The following is a 21,482-nucleotide window of genomic DNA, read 5'->3' on the forward strand; positions in this document are numbered from 1 at the left end:
CAAGTTAGGAAGCTTTTTTTTGGTTAATGTTCCCTTTATATAAATGAAGTGCGTGAAAAGATGTTTCTGCCCTTTGTTGAATTTATTTCTGACACAATGGCATGAATTATTAAAGGTGTCATCTTATTAGGGAATATTTATTCATGCTGAAATTAAGTTTGACTTAAAAAGTCATCGAGAGGAAATGTTAATTCCATGAAATGAGATAGGGTCCCATCAGTCACATTCACTTGTCCCATAAGTCACACACGATTGCACACAACTACTGAAACAAATGAAATGAATCAAGTCCAATTCAAGTACTGTTAGTGAGCCCTATCACTAGTTAATCTCCAAGCCCAAATCTAAAAACATTGTCATAAAACTGAGATAGATATGGCACTTTGAACAAAAGAGCCCAATTTGTGTGGTCCATCGATGTCCCATAAGTCACAATGACATTTCTGAATATCTAGCACCCTATGCAACCAAGCTGAAAGCATACATTTTTGTATATAGTAAGTTTAAGTATTCTTCTTACAGTTTAATAAAGTAAATCCATGTTTGTGCAGCTACTATTTCAGATATGCACCTCAGTTATGTGGAAAAAAGTATCAAATGTCCCATAAGTCACAATGGAATTGACCTAGAGTGCTTCCCTTTCAAAATGTCAATTTCTACATGTACATGACTTGAAGAATGGCAACATGTGAAATCCTTCAATGTACAAACTTTTATCCAAATTTGCCATTGACTGTAAAAAAAACTACTTAATTGTTTTCTTGTCTGTCTGTAGGCAACCCTAAAACAATCATGAATGGAAAAGAAATGGAGGAAGTGAAGTATGATCTGTCAAAGAGCGCAGAAAAGACGGTTGATGGGAGCTTACCTGAGAAAGAGGGTAAGGCTACTGTTAAAAGGGAACATTGGAGTAATAAAATGGACTTCATTCTCTCCTGTCTTGGATGGGCGGTAGGTCTTGGTAATGTCTGGAGATTCCCCTATCTTTGCTACAGGAATGGAGGAGGTAAGCAATTGTCATACATGTAGATATTAATCATTTTTGCCATGCCCCTAATTTTAACTAAGTCAAAATCCTTTTTACTCTTTTGATAATTTAAAAAGTTCACACATCAATTTCAAACTTGGTTCAGATAGTCTTCAAAATTCAATTATTCAAGTCAAAGTGATGTCAAAGTGATTGTTCAGACCTGATGTGATTGGTTGAAAGTTGACTTTCAGCCCAATTGGAATATACTACAGGGAAAAAGAAACTTGGCATGATTTTGCGGGATGCGCATTTTCCCGTTAGGCACTTTTTGATCAAAACACGACGCAATCTCGTAGCAATCACTATGCAATCCCGTCATTTTTAGGCCATTTCAAAATGGATAACGGGATTTTCAACCCGCAAGATCGATATTTCAACACGCTATCAACCCGATAGAAAATCCTCAATTCCCGATAGACAGCGGGCCACTGCTAGCGCGCGCATCAAACGCGTCCCCGATAGAAATCCATGTGCGCAGCTCTTGACCGAGTGACCCAGTTATAGTTACGTCTTTGGCTTAAAGGACGAGTAGATTCTCTTTCCAATGTTTATTTACGGTGCTAGCTCCATGATTTATTTTCCAGTGTTTGTTATCAATGACGTCTTCTGTTTAAAGGACGATTAGATAATCCTTTTTTATCTTTTCTGTAATTTTATAAAACTTTAATCAGGTTCGTATTTCATTCAAACAACGAGTATTTTCATCATTTTCTGTTCATTACGTGTTTTTTTGTATTTCATCATGTCTTTTATAAAAGATTCGCTTTCTATCATTTTCTGTTCATTGTTGTTGTTTTTAATCAGTAGTAATTCGTTCATTTAAAGGACGAGTAGATTTGCTAACTATCATTTTGTGTTCATCAATTCTGTGTTTTTTTTGTTTCATCATCACTTACGTCTTTTATTAAAAGATTCGCTTTCCGCCATTTCCTGTTCATAAATTCTGTATTTCTTATTTTATCAGTTAGTCGTTCATTTAAAGAACGAGTAGATTTGCTTACCATCATTTTTCTGTTCATTCTTTTTTTCCCATTTAATCGGTTACGACTTTCATTCAAGGACGAGTATAATTCAGTTTTGAGTTTTATTATGGAGTCATGAAATAGAGATTGTAACAGAATTAATCGTAGTTATAGAAATTTGAATAAAAACACAACCTTTGAGATACGAAATCCATATTAAGAATGGAACAGAGATGACTATATTTGCTAACCATCATTTTTTTGTTCATCAATTCTGTGTTGTTATTTTCATCACTTACGACTTTTAATCAAAGAAGATTCACTTTCCATAATTCCATTATTTTCTGTTCATTAATTTTGTATTTTTTTATTTTATCAGTTACGTCTGCATACGTCGTTCATCTAAAGGACATTTAAAGAGCGAGTAGATTTGCTTGCCATCATTTTTCTGTTCATTCTTTTTTTTTTCATTTAATCGGTTACAACGTTCATTCAAAGGACGAGTATTATTCAGTTTTGAGTTTTTATCTATGGAGTTATGAATTAGAGATTTAGAATCAAGTTATTGTAACGGAATTAATCATATAGTTAAAGAATAACTTAAATAAAAAACACAACCTTTGAGATACGAAATCTATTAAGAATTGAACAGTGATGACTATATTGGCTAACCATCATTTTTGTCTCACCTGTGAAGCAAAGTGAGACTATAGGCGCCGCTTTTCCGACGGCGGCGGCGGCGTCAACATCAAATCTTAACCTGAGGTTAAAGTTTTGAAATGACGTCATAACTTAGAAAGTATATGGACCTGGTTAATAAAACTTGGCCATAAGGTTAATCAAGTATTACTGAACATCCTATTAGAGTTTTATGTCACATGACCAAGGTCAAAGATCATTTAGGGTCAATAAACTTAGACCATGTTGGAGGATTCAACATCGAAATCTTAACCCGAGGTTAAGTTTTTGAAATGTCATCATAACTTAGAAAATATATGGACCTAGTTCATGAAACTTGGACATAAGGTTAATCAAGTATCACTGAACATCCTACATGAGGTTCATGTCACATGACCAAGGTCAAAGGTCATTTAGGGTCAATGAACTTTGGCCAAATTGGGGATATCTGTTGATTTCCCCTCATAACTTTGAAAGTTTATGGATCTGATTCATGAAACTTGGACATAATAGTAATCAAGCATCACTGAAAATTTTGTGCAAGTTTGAGGTCTCATGATTAAGGTCAAAGGTCATTTAGGGTCAATGAACTTTGGCCGAATCGGGGGTATCTGTTGAATTACCATCATAACTTTGAAAGTTTATTGGTCTAGTTCATTAAACTTGGACATTAGAGTAATCAAGTATCACTGAACATCCTGTGCGCGTTTCAGGTCTCATGGCCAAGGTCAAAGGTCAATGAACTTTGGCCGAATTGGGTGTATCTGTTGAATTACCATCATAACTTTGAAAGTTTATGGATCTGATTCATGAAACTTGTACATAAGAGTAATCAAGTATCACTGAACATCCTGTTCGAGTTTCAGGTCACATGATCAAGGTCAAAGGTCATGTAAGGTCAATGAACTTTGGCCATGTTGGGGTTTTTTGTTGAATAACCATCTCTGTAAGTTTATTGGTCTCGTTCATAAAAAGTGGACATAAGAGTAACCATGTATCACTGAACATCTTGTGTGAGTTAGAGTAGTATTCAAAGTCAGCACTGCTGCTATATTGAACCGCGTGATGCAGGTGAGACGGCCAGAGGCATTCCACTTGTTTGTTTATCAATTCTGTGTTTATTTTCATCACTAACGACTTTTAATCAAAGAAGATTCACTCTCAATCATTTTTCTGTTCAATTCTGTATTTTTATTTTATCACTTACATCGTTCATTGCAAGAACAAATTTATTCCCTTTCCATCATTTTTTTAGTCCCAAAAATTATGTGTTTTAATTGTTTCATGAGTTACGTCTTTTATTCAAAGAAACGCTTTCCATCATTTTTCTGTTCAACAATTCTGTATTTTTATTTTATCAGTTACATCGTTCATTCCAAGAACCAAGAGATCCCCTTTCCATCATTTTTCTCTTCATCAATTATGTTTTTTCATCAGTTACGTCAAAGAACAAATAGATTCGCTTTCCATCATTTTTCTGTTCATCAGCAACTCGTTTTTTTCTATTTAATCAGTTACTTTGTTTATCCGAAGGAGGGATGGATTCGCATTTTCTGTTCATCAATTCTATGTTTGTTTTTTTCAGCTACGCCTTTCATTCAAAGAACATGTAGATTTGCCTTACATCATTTTCTGTTCATCAATTCTGTTTTTTTAATCACTTGTATCCATGGTTCATTCAAAGAACGAGTAGTTTTACTTTCCATAACTTTTCTATTCATCAAGACAGACATTGTACCTTGCAGCACTTCTTAAGAGGATTTGAATAGTAAATGGAAATGATCAAAACAAATTTTCGAAGCCTTCATTTTCTGAAAATAATAAATTGTTTAAAATAACGTGATAAGTAATTTTCCTATATTTCCAAATTTTCACGACATAATAAAGCACACTATCAGTAGATTTTATTTTCAAGAGACCAATCATTTTTATGGAAAGAGGGGTGCGATATTCCAAAGCTGGTGTCATATCGTAAAAAAATTGTAATAGGCCTATCTGTATTTTGGTGTATTTTTTCGGGGGTGGAAGTCTGATTGATTTTAAAAATATTTATGTATTTGATATGATGAGTGTTAAGTCATATCTATTGGCATTGCGGCATAGACCCCAACCGCCCTTCAAAGCATTATCATATTTTGTGCGAATAAATCTTTCATCCACCCAACTAATGTATAGTGAGTGGAATATAATGTGTACAACTTGTTATAAAGTTTTGTATATTTTTCTAACAACTGCGGATCGAATGCTGAGAGAGAAGAATATTGGGGATAATGGGAAATAAAATGCAGAATCGTGTGCAGGACACGGAGAAGATGACAAAAAGGACAACTCCATATTCCATATATACGTCCGACCGGGACATTCATGAAATTTTCTGTCCCTGATTTCTTTTACTTTTGACAGTCTGTGCACTGCAAAAACTGCGGTGTTAATTCAACACCAGTCTGGAATCTATATGACCACACTAGAGAGGTGTTAAAAAAACATCAGTTTGGTTTTGGACTAATTCCAAATATGCGTTTATACAACACCAATTATTATTAATAAATCATCGATTTAAATTCAAGCCGGTGTTGTTTCAACACTTCTTTCGTGTGGTCATATATTCCAGACTGTTGTTCAATAAACACCGCAGTTTTTGCAGTGTGGCCAGTTTATGAAAATGAAGTAAAACTTGAGAAAAAAAGGGAATCGGACGTACAAAAAGGTTGATAATTTTTTGGAATTGTCCAAAAGGAAGGGAAATAAGAAAGGACCAGGTTCAGGACATGGCTAAGAAGTCGAAGAAAATTATAAGGAAGATAAAAAAAGGAATAAACTACAAAAGAGGAGGAAGAGAAGAGGAAGAAAATATTTCGCACTGTGCAATGGTCTCAATCAAAATGAACGTCTCTTTTATTGCCGTAAACATGGTAAATGCGTTTGTTTCCGAACAATTTTGTTTTGGTGCCTTCTTCAAGATCTCAAGTCGTAACGAAACTCATTTGAAAAAAAATATTTTAGAAAAGGCAAGTACAACTCGTATCTTTCAAATGTTAGGGATGATTTCACGTCGTATAACATATTTTTGTGATATTTTTACCTCACAACTCTTTACGAATACAGAGATGCCAACTTTTGGAAATCAGAATTAGGGAGGATTTGCAACCGACACCAAATTATGTGCGCGTAGCACACATCTCGAGCGCGGAGTGCTCAACCCTTGCGGCCGGGGCCCAGGGCCCGCCTTAGGGCCTTGGAAGCTCTGGGTTTCTAGATGCTCTCTGGTGCAATCTGACCCTTATTTGGGAGCATTTCACATGTTTTTAAAAAAACGTTCCCACTTTTTAACATAAAAAATATAAAATATGCATTTTTACATGTAAAAAAAAATGAGGATTGAGGGGACAATAGAAGAAAAGTACCCGTTCAACAATAATAATAAGGAGGAATTATCAGCTATAGGCAGGTTATGTTCCACTATAAATCCAGTAAAGAAAAGCTTAACGCGGGTAACGTCTATCTGTGTAAAGAGCTTGTCTTGGGCAATGTCCGAATGCCGTTTGCTCCCAAAGTGCTTCCGAATATCATCACGAACTCCATGCTCAACTGAAATGTCCATGCTGCAAATTGTGCAAAATGCATGGTAAATTCCTCTTTTCGACTTCCGTATACACGGATACTAGAGACTCTCTTCAGTTTTATACTTCTGAGACCATTTCTTGGACTTCTTTTGTTGATTTTCCGCCATTTCGTGTCAATATCAACCCATCAACACGCCAAAATCACACACCGATATTCCACCGCACGACTCGACAAATCCAGCGGCCGCGAGCGCACACCACTCACAAAGCTAGCCGGGCCTACCGGCCTGGTGCACAGTGGATTCCTGTTGGGCATATCACATGCACCAGCTTTTCGCTGCTCCTTATTTGTCTGCCTTTCGCACAGAATTTAGTAGCAGCGAACGTAATGGAGTTAATACATGTACATGCTAAAGTTAGCAGACGATACATGTACTTCCAATCCAATTTGATCAATGCAAAAAAATCGTAATTTCGGGAGGATAAGAATGGTAATTGTAAGGGCGGGAGTTGGGATGAATTTTCGGGAGCCTCCCTAAGAAATCGGGAGGGTTGGCATCTCTGCGAATACGAACCTTCAACAATTCTTAGATTATCATTTCTTATACCTCTTTACCATGCAGTGTGCTCCAAGATCAATCGAATTTCGTATTATTTCGATTTTACGAATCCATATGTTGAAAACCTTCAACAATATTTCTAGATTATTCATACTTTTTATCAAGTCAGGGCGCTCCAATATCCAAGCAAAACTGGTATCTTTCAAAAGCTAATAATGATTTTTTAACTCTAAATTCTTTACGAATATGTTAAGAACCTTCAACAATTTTACATTATCATTTTCATGTAATTTGATCTGGCTAAGGTGCTCCAATATCCAAGCGAAACTCGTAGCTTTCGAAAGCTAAGAAAAATTATTTTACGTCATAGAAAATGAAAATGAAGGCTTTGAAAATTTGTTTTGATCATTTCCATTTACTACTCAAATCCTCTTAAGAAGTGCTGCAAGGTACAATGTCTGTCTTGATGAATAGAAAAGTTATGGAAAGTAAAACTACTCGTTCTTTGAATGAACCATGGATACAAGTGATTAAAAAAACAGAATTGATGAACAGAAAATGATGTATGGCAAATCTACATGTTCTTTGAATGAAAGGCGTAGCTGGAAAAAACAAACAAACATAGAATTGATGAACAGAAAATGCGAATCCATCCCTCCTTCGGGTAAACAAAGTAACTGATTAAATAGAAAAAAAGAGTTGCTGATGAACAGAAAAATGATGGAAAGCGAATCTATTCGTTCTTTGACGTAACTGATGAAAAAACATAATTGATGAAGAGAAAAATGATGGAAAGGGGATCTATTGGTTCTTGGAATGAACGATGTAACTGATAAAATAAAAATACAGAATTGTTGAACAGAAAAATGATGGAAAACGTTTCTTTGAATAAAAGACGTAACTGATGAAACAATTAAAACGCATAATTTTTGTGACTAAAAAAATGATGGAAAGGGAATAAATTTGTTCTAACAAAAGACCTAAGTGATGAAAAAAGAAAAAACAGAATCGATGAACAGAAAATGATTGTGAGCAAATCTTCTCGTCCTGTAAATGAACGACGTATTACGGATTAAAAAAACAATGAACAATGATGGAAAGCAAATCTTCCTCGAATAAAAGACGTAAGTGATGAAATAAAAAAAAACACATAATTGAGGAACAGAAAATTATGGGATACGAATCTCACTTGTCCTGTAGATGAACGACGTATTACAGATGTAACTGATAAAATAAAAAAATACAGAATTAATGAACAGAAAATAATGGAATTATGGAAAGTGAATCTTCTTTGATTAAAAGTCGTAAGTGATGAAAATAACACAGAATTGATTAACAAAAACATGATGGTTAGCAAATACAGTCATCTCTGTTCCATTCTTAATATGGATTTCGTATCTCAAAGGTTGTGTTTTTATTCAAATTTCTATAACTACGATTAATTCTGTTACAATCTCTATTTCATAACTCCATAATAAAACTCAAAACTGAAATATACTCGTCCTTGATTGAAAGTCGTAACCGATTAAATGGGAAAAAAGAATGAACAGAAAAATGATGGTAAGCAAATCTACTCATTCTTTTAATGAACGACTAACTGATAAAATAAGAAATACAGAATTTATGAACAGGAAATGGCGGAAAGCGAATCTTTTAATAAAAGACGTAAGTGATGATGAAATAAAAAAAAACACAGAATTGATGAACACAAAATGATGGTTAGCAAATCTACTCGTCCTTCAAATGAATGAATTATTACTGATTAAAAACAACAACAATGAACAGAAAATGATGGAAAGCGAATCTTTTATAAAAGACATGATGAAATACAAAAAAACACGTAATGAAGAGAAAATGAATACTATTTGTTTGAATGAAATACGTACCTGATTAAAGTTTTATACAATTACAGAAAAGATAAAAATGAAAGATTGAAAAGGATTATCTAATCGTCCTTTAAACGGAAGATGTCATTGATAACAAACACTGGAAAATAAATCATGGAGCTAGCACCGTAAATAAACATTGGAAAGAGAATCTACTTGTCCTTTAAGCCAAAGACGTAACTATAACTATAACTGGGTCACTCGGTCAAGAGCTGCGCACATGGATTTCTATCGGGGACGCGTTTGATGCGCGCGCTAGCAGTGGCCCGCTGTCTATCGGAAATTAAGGATTTTCTATCGGGTTGATAGCGTGTTGAAATATTGATCTTGCGGGTTGAAAATCCCGTTATCCATTTTGAAGTGGCCTAAAAATGACGGGATTGCATCGTGATTGCTTCGAGATTGCATCGTGTTTTGATCAAAAATTGCCTAACGGGAAAATGCGCATCCCGCAAAATCATGCCAAGTTTCTTTTTCCCTGTAGTGTATGTGCTAGCGCAACTTTACAGAGATTTCTTTTTTAAAGAAAGGACAGTACTCAGTCGCCTTGCTCTTTACAGGATTGACATAAAATGAACGTTTTATTTAATTATTAATTCATGTTTAGCTTTGTGGGGGTATCTAAAATAATGATAATATTTGATGATCAATTTTTGTGGGATACGTAGAAATATTGTTACTCGCTGATACAATATTTCCGCGCATCCCAAATAAGGCTATCCAATATTCCTAAATATTATATCTTAAAAGTTGGATTACATTTTTTGTATGCACTTCTACCCCATTACAGGTGCTTTTCTTGTACCTTATTTCCTCATGTTGGCATTGAGTGGACTCCCTTTGTTCTTAATGGAACTTGGTCTTGGACAGTTTGCTAGTCGGGGTGTCATTCAGATATGGTGTATGGCTCCAGCGTTTAAAGGTATGTGTTAACACACAGTCATCAACCACACCAGTTATAAAATCAGTAGGGTACAAAATTCAAGCATAAATTTGCAACTTGATAACATGGAATGGTCAAACAGTCAGAAAAAATACATGGTGACAAGATTAGCCAAATCACAGTTTATAAGCTCTGACTTAATAGTGCAAGCACAAAACTAATCGCACAGAGAGTATATCCTTCACTTTTCATTAATTGAATTACACTCCTGTAGACACGCTGTAGCTTTGTTGTCTTCCAAATAAAAAAAAAAAATATCTTGTTTTGAAATCAAATTACTGCAGCTATATGCAGAGTAAAATTGTACTTTTAGAAGGACTGTTGTCGATAACCTCTTTATCGCTAGTCCTGTCGTTAATCGCTTGTTTTTACCACCTAGCGATATTAATAACCTTTCTCTCGTCAATAATACCCGGTAATATGTAGGGACATGACAGTGATTTTCCACGGTTTGACAGAATTCATGGAAATGGCCCTTTGAAAGTGTCTTTTCAAAGGGAAAAAGTATTTTTCCTCAAAATGCACAGAATAGCAACAGAAATTACTCCACAATCTAAAAAAATTATGAATATTTACTAGCCACAAAACACGATCTCAGCTATAATCATGACAATCCAAACATCGTGACTGCACTCAACTCCATTCAGTTGGTAATTCACAAGCGCAAGCTCAATTTTATGGAAGTATCAACGTAGAAGGCAGCACAGATGTACAGCGCAATATCAAAATGGCGGATAGGCGAAAGACGTTGACTGCTCAGAACAATGTCCAAAAAGCCCCAAAATTATTGATTAAACTTTGTCCAACCCTAACTGAATTCTAATAATGTGAAAGGTGATATATTTATGCTAAATAATAATAAAACATGTTATGTAATCGTTTACACCCGGTGAACGCAGATTTAAAGCATTTTTGCGGCAGATACAAATTTGACTAACGTGAGTATTGTGTCATCACTATAATACAAAAGAAATGCGCATTGATTAGGTTCTTTTGTTGATTGTTGTCGATATTTATAAGATATTTTTAGCGATTTTCAGCACAATTATAATGTAGTTCAGAACTACACGCCAAGCCTTAATATGAATCAGGGAAATTCACTCTAACTTCATAAAAGCATGGTTTTGATAAAAGAAAAAAAATTGGAGGAATAAATTCATGAAAAAGTATTAGTTTTGTTTATGATGTGATATGGACTAGCTCCCCAAATGTTGAGTGACCATAATTTTGTCAGAAAAATGATTTTCCCTGTCTGTCACCAGACAACTGATATCAGACACACTTGCATGAATTTTTTTTTGATATCCTGAGCCATCAGAAGTATGAATTTATCAAAATTATGTTACATGATATAAGGGGTAGCTGCTCACATGTAACATCACAGTATATTAAAATATAAATGGTCATTTTCAAACAAAAGTGGACATGGGGGTGAAAATTAAAACTTGCTAGAAATCATTAGGCTTCAATGTTTTTTGAAACTAGACAACTTAAAGTATATTTTCCCATTTCATTTACATAAAATTATTAATTATGTCTTGAGATACAGTGAATTTTATGCAAGGGAAATTAAATGTTACAAAATGTTGATTTTTGCATTAAAATTCACATATTGCCTATCACAATATAAAATTTGTATTAGATGCACATTTGTTGGCAAGATACAAGCTGTGAATTGTATCTAACTCCTAAATAGCAAAAAAAAATTCTGTGAAGTGTTTTTCTGAAAAAAATTGGGTTTCAAAGTTTTCAAAACTGGTTGTCGTGTCACTCACGTTTTAAATGCAAAAAGTTTTCTAGAGCTGTGTATTCTTAAAATTAATTTATCCCAGTACTGGAGCAAATACAGTTTATCTGTACCTTATTGTATATAAAGTAACTTGGTCCAATGTGTTAAGGTAAAGCTAAATTTAACTGTTAAAGTTGTGTCGTGTCACTCACAATGTCGTGTCACTCACGAAATGTCGTGTCACTCACAGTATTATATTGTGTATAAAAAAGGACATCCAGTAATTTTTGAAGCGTTTTACCAGGGATACAGTCAGAATGTTGTTCCTGACATCATTTAGGCCTATTTTAGGCTAATAATTTCCTCCATCTTCCTAATTTCACTCCTTTTTATGGAAATATTGAATTTGACAATGAGTTCATCTATTTTCTCTCCTCTCCGTAGTTGCCTTGGTTTAAAAAATCCTGACAATTTTCCATTGGTGTGAAGACTCGGATCCTAATTCATATTTTGGTGAATGTACTGTGATTATTAATATAACAACATAATCAATCAACACAAAATTATGAATGTATCAAGAGAAAAACCACTATACTTTAGCAATGGACATACAATGCATAAAGGGTTGGTGATGGTTCAAGTCATACCTAGGTATTACTCGAACATTCTCTGTCTCCATTTACAGAAATGAGCAGAAAGTTCACCTTTCTTTTGAGCAATGTTATTTCTTTGTTATACTCATAGCTAGAAAAGTCAGGGATCCTTTTTTTAAAATTTGCAGAAATTTTAGTGGTAAAGTAGTGTACATGAGATATAAGAGATCACCATGAACACCAAACATTTTTTCAAATTTGGAAAAGAAATATTTTTTCTTTTCCTTCTGATTGATTAAATCAACCTTTTCATTTGCCATAAAGCTTGTATTCCAGGACATGAAATAAACAAATTTGCAAGATAACATAAACATTTCAGGTGAGAATGTACTGAGATTTGATAGAACATTTTGGATATTGCTTGAAGCAGCTACATGCCAAGTTAAAAATCATTATTTGTTCGGCCACCAATCATACCGCTAGTGATTAACTACATGTAGGGTCTGAACAGCAAACTACCGTAAGCAGGCCGATGTGTGTTCAGAGCAGATTTGCATTTACAAATATTCATTACAACAAAATGATGCATGTTCATGTAGGTCCCAGCAAGTCCCAACTGAGACCGCATTTTGATTTGAGCAACTTTGATGGGTTGCCATGTACCAGTAGATCAATTTTTTTTTGGGGGGGGGGTACCCTGATAAGATCAGAGCTGGACCTCGAGGGGAAAAAGCTATTGAGGTATAAAGGGAGCCTGGTTGGGATGCTGAATTGGATTTTAGTGTGACATCCAAGGGCTTAGAAAAGGAAAGGCTAATGACTTGTAAGTTGTAATAGTAGCAGACTGCAAGAATCAGGTACTGACTGCGTCTTTCACCTTGTGGCTTTCCCTGGATTCCCGTGGTATGGTATATGATCAAATAATCAGCAATGAAAAGGCACTTACAAGATTCCAGCTAAAAGCATAGCTCTGAATTTTGGTACAGTGCCTACATTTACTGCCTTGGGAGGGTCCACATACAAGCACTGTTCAGGAGAAAACCTATGCTTGTTGAGTAGAATTCCCAAGTTTCTCAAGGATTTGCTGATAGTCCATCTGAAGTGTGCAGCAACGTGATTGTGGTTTGGTACCAAAAAAGACATTGAAACTGCCATGTCCTATTTGGACAATGCCTAAAATATTAAAGGAGGATAATATTGTAATCCAATATTTCAAGAAAGAGGAGTCATACATGACATCATTGGCTACCAGACCATGCCAGATGATGTGACTATTATAATTGAGAATACCTTTCTTACAAGGAAAAATTATTCCATCCGTTGTGAATGCTGAATTATATAAACCCGTAAACTTTCATATACAGATAGGGAGAAAGAGTTAAAGTTTTGAATGATATCAGGCCACAAAAAGAATGTTTGAGTTGATGTCAATGCCAAGACCTCATAACATCTCCTTCAAGTGCCCCCTCTCCTCTAAAGAGGTGAGTGGTAGAAGCCCTAGTGTGACAATGTGGTATGGTATAGGGAATGTGAGTTGATGGGCAAATATGACCATAACCCAAGAATAAAACATCTGGATGACATATTCTGAACTTTAAAGAAAGCAGTTATTATGTAATCAAGCTTGTTTTTTGGTTAATGGTATTTTACTCTTCAACATCATGCAAAAAATACTTTCAATGTTGAGATAAATGTTGTATTTTGCACTTGTCGTGTCACTCACGTTTTGGATGTCGTGTCACTCACGGTATATAGGAGGGTACCATTTTCCATAGAGAAGGTTTGATTGATTTTGACTATATGTGTTAGATAGGTACACTATTTATGTCCATTTACTGGTACTCACAGTACTCCATGACAACTACTTGGGCACGAATCCAACCATATGTGTTAGTGGTCAGAAACCCATGTCCAAAATTTGTCGTGTCACTCACGCACCGTTTTTTAATCATATCTACTAAACGAATTGTTGAATTCAAATCAAACTGCGAGTGGCCCATGCCAGTCCTACATTGTATATAATATAGTAGTCATGATTGATTCGTAACCTTTAAGTTTAAAGATATGAGCCCTTAAACCTCTCCAATTGTCGTGTCACTCACGTTTGAAAATGACCAAATACAATTCTAAAAAAAGTACTTTTTTTTTTAACCAGACAGTATTACATGTTTCCGTCATTGAGTTTTCAGGATGAACCACCCAAATATGCATTGTAAAGTTATTCAGTTATTAAAAAAAAAAATGAGTGAGATCCACAGCACATATCGTGAGTACCATAACGCTCCAGTTGGGGGGTGGGGAACAATGTGTATTCCTATTCTTTAGGCCTATACATTGTTATTTTCCTTTCACAAGGGATTCACTTCCATTGACAAGGGATATCATGCATGTCCGAAAAAAACGCTTCAATCAGTGGAAGATACAGCACGTTAATACCGTAATACACCTGTCCAAATCATAAATTCTTTTTGTGTGGCAATTATGTGATTGGTGTGTGATTTCAAGTGTGTAAAAAAAACTAGAATTTGAAAAAAAGGTTAAACTTTGTTGCGGTCGTAGGGTGTGATTCACCCCCAAACCGATATTGGATCATCTGACACTCATTGCAAGTAAAAGGGTAAAATATAAGGTTAGAACAATAAAAAGGTTATGTTTCCTACCCAATACTTAGGGTGGCGTTCAGTAGCAAGGACATATAAGGGCAAGATTTTTTTTTCCAATACTTTATTAAAGGGATGGTCAAGGATATAGATATTTATATCTAAATCAATGGACGAAATTTCACAAAGCAAAATGCTGAAAATTTGATCAAAATATGATAACAAATAAAGTTATTTGATTTTAAAGATATGCATTATTGTGATGAAACAGTTCTAGGCGTGTCTTTATGAATATTCATTAGGTGGGCTGATGATTTCATATCCCCACTTGTTCTTTTGTATTTTTTTATATGAAATTAGGTATATTCAAAATTTTTCTACCAAGAACTAAATTAATTGGACTGATTGCATTATTAATTCTTTGCTGTAACTTACATGTATTTCATCACAATGGAGACACATCAATTACACATGTATGAAACATTCCTGATTTCATGTAATAAAATAAGAAAAAGGAAAGTGGGGATGTGACATCATCAGCCCACCTATGACGATGTGCATGTAACTGTTTTCACAAAATATTGATAAATTTAAAATTCATAACCTTGTATTAATTTGTTATCGGATTTTGATGAAATTTTCAGCATTTTACTCTGTGAACGTAACTCTAAAAATATTTAGATATGGATATTTTTATTTTATTGATTACTGCTCAAGTATACAGGTAAGTACTTTGATCCACTCAAAAGCAAAGTATAGGGCCTATTTTGATACTGCTCAGTGAGTTCAGGCCTGGCCAGGGGACTATTTTATTCTTGGTTTCTGTTTTAAAGAGCAAATGACATTAAAAAGGGAATCTTTTTATCATTTCTTTCCATAATTAATCCCACTTTTGGCTTTACAGATTTGTTTTTAGGAAGTCTGTTATTTTTTTTGTCTGTATGAATTTATCTTTTCAATCCTGCACAGTGGTTATATTCATCCCACTGATTCAATCAAAGCTATTTAAGGTAATTATAAGTTTGCAATCTGTCTGTTTATTTAATGTCTGCATGAATTTGAAGCATTACAAACAGCAAGTGGGGATGTGACATCATCAGCCCACCTATGACGATGTGCATGTAACTGTTTTCACAAAATATTGATAAATTTAAAATTCTATGACCTTGTAATTTGTTATCGGATTTTGATGAAATTTTCAGCATTTTACTGTGTGAACGTAACTCTATTTATTTAGATATGGATATTTTTAGCCCGGACCATCCCTTTTAAGGGCAAGTTTTCACTCTAAGCTCTTGTTAAGGGGTGCATTTTCAGATAACTGAAAATAAGTTTAGGGTGCCTTTTGAAACCCCGCGGACACACATGACAACCTCTGGATAATAGAAGTGCCCCCTAACCTCCCAAACATTTGCTTTTCAAGGGTCAGAAGAATGCTGTCCCCTTTGTTTGGTTTGTATTTATATTTTATTGATTACTGCTCAAGTATACAGGTAAGTACTTTGATCCACTCAAAAGCAAAGTCTATTTTGATACTGCTCAGTGAGTTGAGGCCTGGCCAGGGGACTATTTTATTCTTGGTTTATTTTTTAAAAAGCAAATGACATTAAAAAGGGAATCTTTTTATCATTTTTTCCATAATTAATCCCACTTTTGGCTTTACAGATTTGTTTTTAGGAAGTCTTTTATTTTTTTTTGTCTGTATGAAATTATCTTTTCAATCCTGCACAGTGGTTATATTCATCCCACTGATTCAATCAAAGCTATATAAGGTAATTATAAGTTTGCAGTCTGTCTGTTTATTTAATGTCTGCATGAATTTGAAGCATTACAAACAGCAAGTGGGGATGTGACATCATCAGCCCACCTATGATGATGTGCATGTAACTGCTTTCACAAAATATTGATAAATTTAAAATTCAATAACCTTGTAATTTGTTATCGGATTTTGATGAAATTTTCAGCATTTTACTCTGTGAACGTAACTCTATTTATTTAGATATGGATATTTTTAGCCCGGACCATCCCTTTAAAGGGCAAGTTTTCACTCTAAGCTCTTGTTAAGGGGTGCATTTTCAGATAATTGAAAATGAGTTTAGGGTGCCTTTTGAAACCCCGCAGACACACATTGTCATTATTATTATTATTATTATTTTTTAGTAAATCATATTTTATTGAGAAAAATCATCTCTGTATGTCTCTATTTCATAAAACTTACACAACTTTGGTAATTAGATGAATTTAATTTCATGTAAATTTCAAAACAATCTTCCAGTACAGATTATCTTTGCCAAATTTCAAAACTAAATATTTTTTTAATGTTTTTATTGAACAAATCACAAACAATCACAAGCCATCAACAGATTTACAAAATATTGTATCATTAAAAAAAAGAAAAAAGAAAAGGAAATGAAAAGAAAAAAAGGAGAAAAATAAAAAGGCAGCCTTTTTTATTAATCATCAAATTTTACATCAGCTCTAATCACTTGAAAAAAGAAATCAAACTTGAATTATCTTGCAAAGCATATACAATATAGTCATGATAGGGGTGATCAAACTTGGAATCTCCATTTTTAGAAGTGACAAGAAAGTGTGATAGTTTTCTTAGCAATAGAATTGCTGGTTTTTACATAACATTTATAACCTTCAAAGTTAGGTGGTTTGCTCTGAAATTTACAAATGTAAACATAGTATTTGAGCAAAAGAAATAAATATGTAAGAAATTTATCAGAAAGTAAACCAAACATTTTCTCAAATGCAGAGACAATTAACCTCTTATTAAAATTTCAGAACTATTACAATTCAGTATGTGAAAATTACTATGCAACTCGGTGTGTGAACATCACCTTGCAACTCAGTGTGTGAACATGACTCTACCACTCAACTTTTTATTACTTGACATATATTTGTAAAGCTGAAACTTGTTTTAGTGTGCTACATTTTTATCTTGGTGCCAAAGAAAAATATGTTTAACACCATTTATTGAAGACAAAGTATTTATTTGATACTTACCCTCAAAATTTTACATATGCTCAAAGTTTACTTCATAGATATGTTTTGTTACCATCTATATTAAACTTGGAGGAAAAATAAGTTTAGAAAGATCGTTATTTTCTGTTTCATATAAATGTTGCCACATCTACATGTACATATTACAAACAGTACCTGTTTCAGATATTAAACCCCTTTTTTCTGTTTTGTCTTAGTTACATGTACATGGACATGAAGTCCATGTAACATAGTTACAAATATTATTCCACATCATAGAAAAAACTCAAAAAAGTACATGAGGATTTTGTTTTTCCATCCTGTCTCTGTATTTGACATGTTTCGAGGTTTATATAAACCTGTTATGGGTCAGTTATCTATCAAAAAAATTATCACAGAAAAGATAAACTATGAAAAATTCAAAAACTAAGTGAGAAACTACTTGATGTTTGTGTAGTTTCTATAATCATTGTTAAAATGTCAAATGCATTTGAGAAGTTTAGTCATTGAATGTTATTCATCATTACCACAGGTTCCATGAAAAAATGTTTTGATAACCTTTTTGTGTCACTGTAGAGTATAATATAAGCAAGTCATTTACATTGCACCTTTGTTACATGGACAAGAAGTCCATAACGTAGTTACAAATATTATTCCACATCATAGAAGAAAGTACATGAGGATTATGAGTTTTTCCATCCTGTCTCTATATTTGACATGTTTCAAGGTTTATATTAACCTGTTTTGGATCAGTTATCTGTCAAAAAAAATTTATCACAGAAAAGTTAAGCTATGAAAAATTAAAAAAGGTGAGAAACTAATTGATGTTTGTGTGGTTACTATAATCATTGTTATAATGTTGTAAAATGCATTTGAGAAGTATTGTCATTGAATGTTACTGTCATGACCATAGTTTCCATGAGAAAAAGTATTATAATAATCATTTTGTGTTACTTTAGAATACAAAATATACAAATTGTTAAAAAAAGTCCATGTAACGTTGTTATTCCATTCCGATTGTTATGATGCATGACATAGAAGTATGAAGGTGAACACACATAATTTTATTGAAATCAGTTAGTTCAATAGTGCTGATCATTAAGGAATTGTTTTGGAAGAATTTAATTTTGCACTTCTCTGTCACACTTTTTGACCCAACCTCGTGGAAACACCCATTTATAAACCTTGGTCAACCAAGTATAGTAATGAAATATAAGTACGAAGCAGGATTTTTCATTATCATCACTTGAATTTATTGGCCTGAAGCATAATACATGTAATCTTGTTGCATATGTGCGCGCAGCCATATTGTTCTATGTTACCAATGAACGTAGAGGGTGTCAACACTTTATAACGTAAATGCAAATAAAAAACAATCAAAATGGCTGCATGCACAAGCAACACTTGGGGCTAATATATTCAAGAAAGAAAATTGAGAAATCCTGCTTTAACTACATGTATATAGTCCGGTAGCCCAGGAGATTTATACAACCGAAAGCCGGACAAGCAAATGACCCCATAGCTGGATGACATGGACCCTGAAGTTTACATAAAGGCATTGCTGGCGGGTTCTATCAGCGGTCTTCCCTCCGAAATAATGTAATATGTGACGTCACTACAAAATGGCCCTATTTCACCATTTTTCAGACATTCTACACATAGCATGAAGTCAAGGGAGAATATCTCAGCCAAACCATGCTCGTTTTCTATGAAACTTTCAAAATATATTGTTCAAGTAGTGCACAAGCGATATGCAAAATTTCACGGACAGAAATTATTGTTTACATGTGCAAATTACATAATGAAATTTGCATATCATTAGTTTCGGAGATTTCTTGCTTAAAAAATTGTCGAAAATCGATTCAGAAATTTATTTTCTTTTTTAGTGTATTTTCTTTGATGTATTTGCTCTCAAGCATGATATCATACTCTTCATCTATATATATCTCTACTTTTAGAAAATATATGTCAGTAAGTGGAAATGACATCATAGACTGATTTCAGCCCCCTTTTCAATATGGTGCGCACATAGAAATTGTGCATTTTTGGCCCATTTTCACCATATAGCTGAGGCGTGCGAATGCCTACTTTATTGATGTTTCCTGCATTTTGCATGATATTAAGGCTGCGTTTATGCGACCTCAACCCAGAATCATGATTTGAATCATAATTCAAAACAGCAACATGAATCACGATCCGACAGAATCAGCGTTTATACGACCATCTTTCTAACGCTGTTTCTCCCTGAATTCGGGCCGATCCAGTGCGCATCACAGTGCGCAGTTTGACCCAGGAAGTATAGGTCAACATTTTCGCTCGTGTTTCTAACTTCAAGTCGGCTGCTAGATTTTTGCTGCCGCCCGAGCTAACGCGCAATCGTTTGTGCAACGTTTACTCGGCTTCCGAAAAATAAATCTTTTACTTCCAGAATTCCGTGTATTGTACCTCGTATTGTTTTTGTTTACTTGTATTAAATCTTGTCGGTTCATCGAAAATGGTGTTCGGTAGCCGTAGTACTGGGTAGTGTTGTCAGTCGGTCCGGGATCGGGATGAATTCCCGGCGGTCTGAGGCTCCGAGACGGTTCCGGGATCAGTCAACTTAGACCGTATCCCGGCAGGAAAATAACATCAATAATGGCCAAATTCATGTTGTAATATTTCCCTAATTAGTTGTACTTACGAAATACGAGAGAACAATTTAGTTTCAACTGGCTGTGTGCACATGCACCTCGAAATATTACGCAATTACATAGCTACTCGTCGATCGCATGAGCATGCACGTAATTTAGCTTTGCACACGGCTCCGAGAGATCTACGCAGACAACAATCGTCTACTGTATAGTCTCATGTGCAGACCTCTTTCGCCTCAGTTCGTTTTACTGAGTCATTCATTTACTAGTACCCCATACTTTCGAGTTGAATCTGCTACGATATGTATGGACTAGTGAATTTATCATGAAATAATTTACTAACAATTGATGATGATGATCTATGATTATTTAGTCATTTAAAAAAGGTCGACATTAATTTTGTGATGATTGTATTTGTTGGGGTATTTTTTTGCGAAAGGGTTTGCAAATAACAACTAGACGAATGCGCATCATGTTTCAGCTGGTTAGAGCCGGGAGAGAGAGAGAGAAGGGGGGGGGGGATTACGGGAAGTGCTTGGTCGTTCACGACTGGGGACCATCTGTCATCTGTTGACTTGATGTTTACAATTGCAAACCAGTCGGTCAAATCATGGAGCTGTTAATAGCTCTATGGTCAAATCATTTCTCCTAGATGGGTCAATCCACGTCAAATCAACCAATTTTCAGACAATTTGTCACCCGACCCTCTTCGATTTTCTTTAAACTCGCACCAAATGTTGCCCCAAGTGTCTGACGGAAAAATCTGAAATATTTTGCCCCAAGGTCAAACGGTTGCTAAGATACGGCCTCCCATAGCAACCAATGCGCACTCAAAGAAATTATTTTAAATAAAATTGCCTATTTTTGATTGACTACTGCGGCAAAGTTTGATTGATTACAGTCTTCATTTTAAGTAGATTGGAAGAACTTTTTGGTCTAAACATGCGCAAATCAGCCCCTAAACATTCCGGTAGCAAAATTTCTCAAGTAACACTTGAAAATATGGGTAAATGTCTATCAAAACACAGAAATTGGTCCCCCTCCTCGATGGGATGGGAGGTGATCTGTGACCTTGAACTTGGCATCTTTTGAAAAAAATCCAACTTTGAGGGTGCCCTACAAGAAAATGGCACACACTCTTGGGTCAATTTTTTGTAATTCTGTTGAGTATATGAAAGTCCATTAATGTGCATACATGTAATATTTGGTTCTAAGCTAATTAGGTGGTCTGTCTATGACAGATCACCTATTGATTTCGTCAGAATTTTCTTTCTTTATTATTTATTTATTCTTAGCACCTATGTTTGTCGCCAACTTTTC

At 34.6% G+C, this 21,482-nt stretch overlaps 1 protein-coding gene across 1 annotated transcript in view; it reads left to right on the forward strand.

Moving 5' to 3' along the window:
- Positions 1-744: 744 nt before the first annotated feature.
- LOC121414944 (sodium- and chloride-dependent glycine transporter 1-like) overlaps positions 745-21,482 on the forward strand; it is a 126,849-nt gene continuing 106,111 nt past the window's right edge. Inside the window, exons 1-2 of the mRNA XM_041607993.1 lie at positions 745-1,006; positions 9,470-9,601. Coding sequence (XP_041463927.1) covers positions 793-1,006; positions 9,470-9,601 — 346 coding nt within the window. The 5' untranslated portion in view covers positions 745-792. The remainder of the gene's footprint in view (positions 1,007-9,469; positions 9,602-21,482) is intronic.

The sequence above is a fragment of the Lytechinus variegatus genome, chromosome 1, assembly GCF_018143015.1.
Source record: "Lytechinus variegatus isolate NC3 chromosome 1, Lvar_3.0, whole genome shotgun sequence".
Classification (NCBI taxonomy): Eukaryota; Metazoa; Echinodermata; class Echinoidea; order Temnopleuroida; family Toxopneustidae; genus Lytechinus; species Lytechinus variegatus.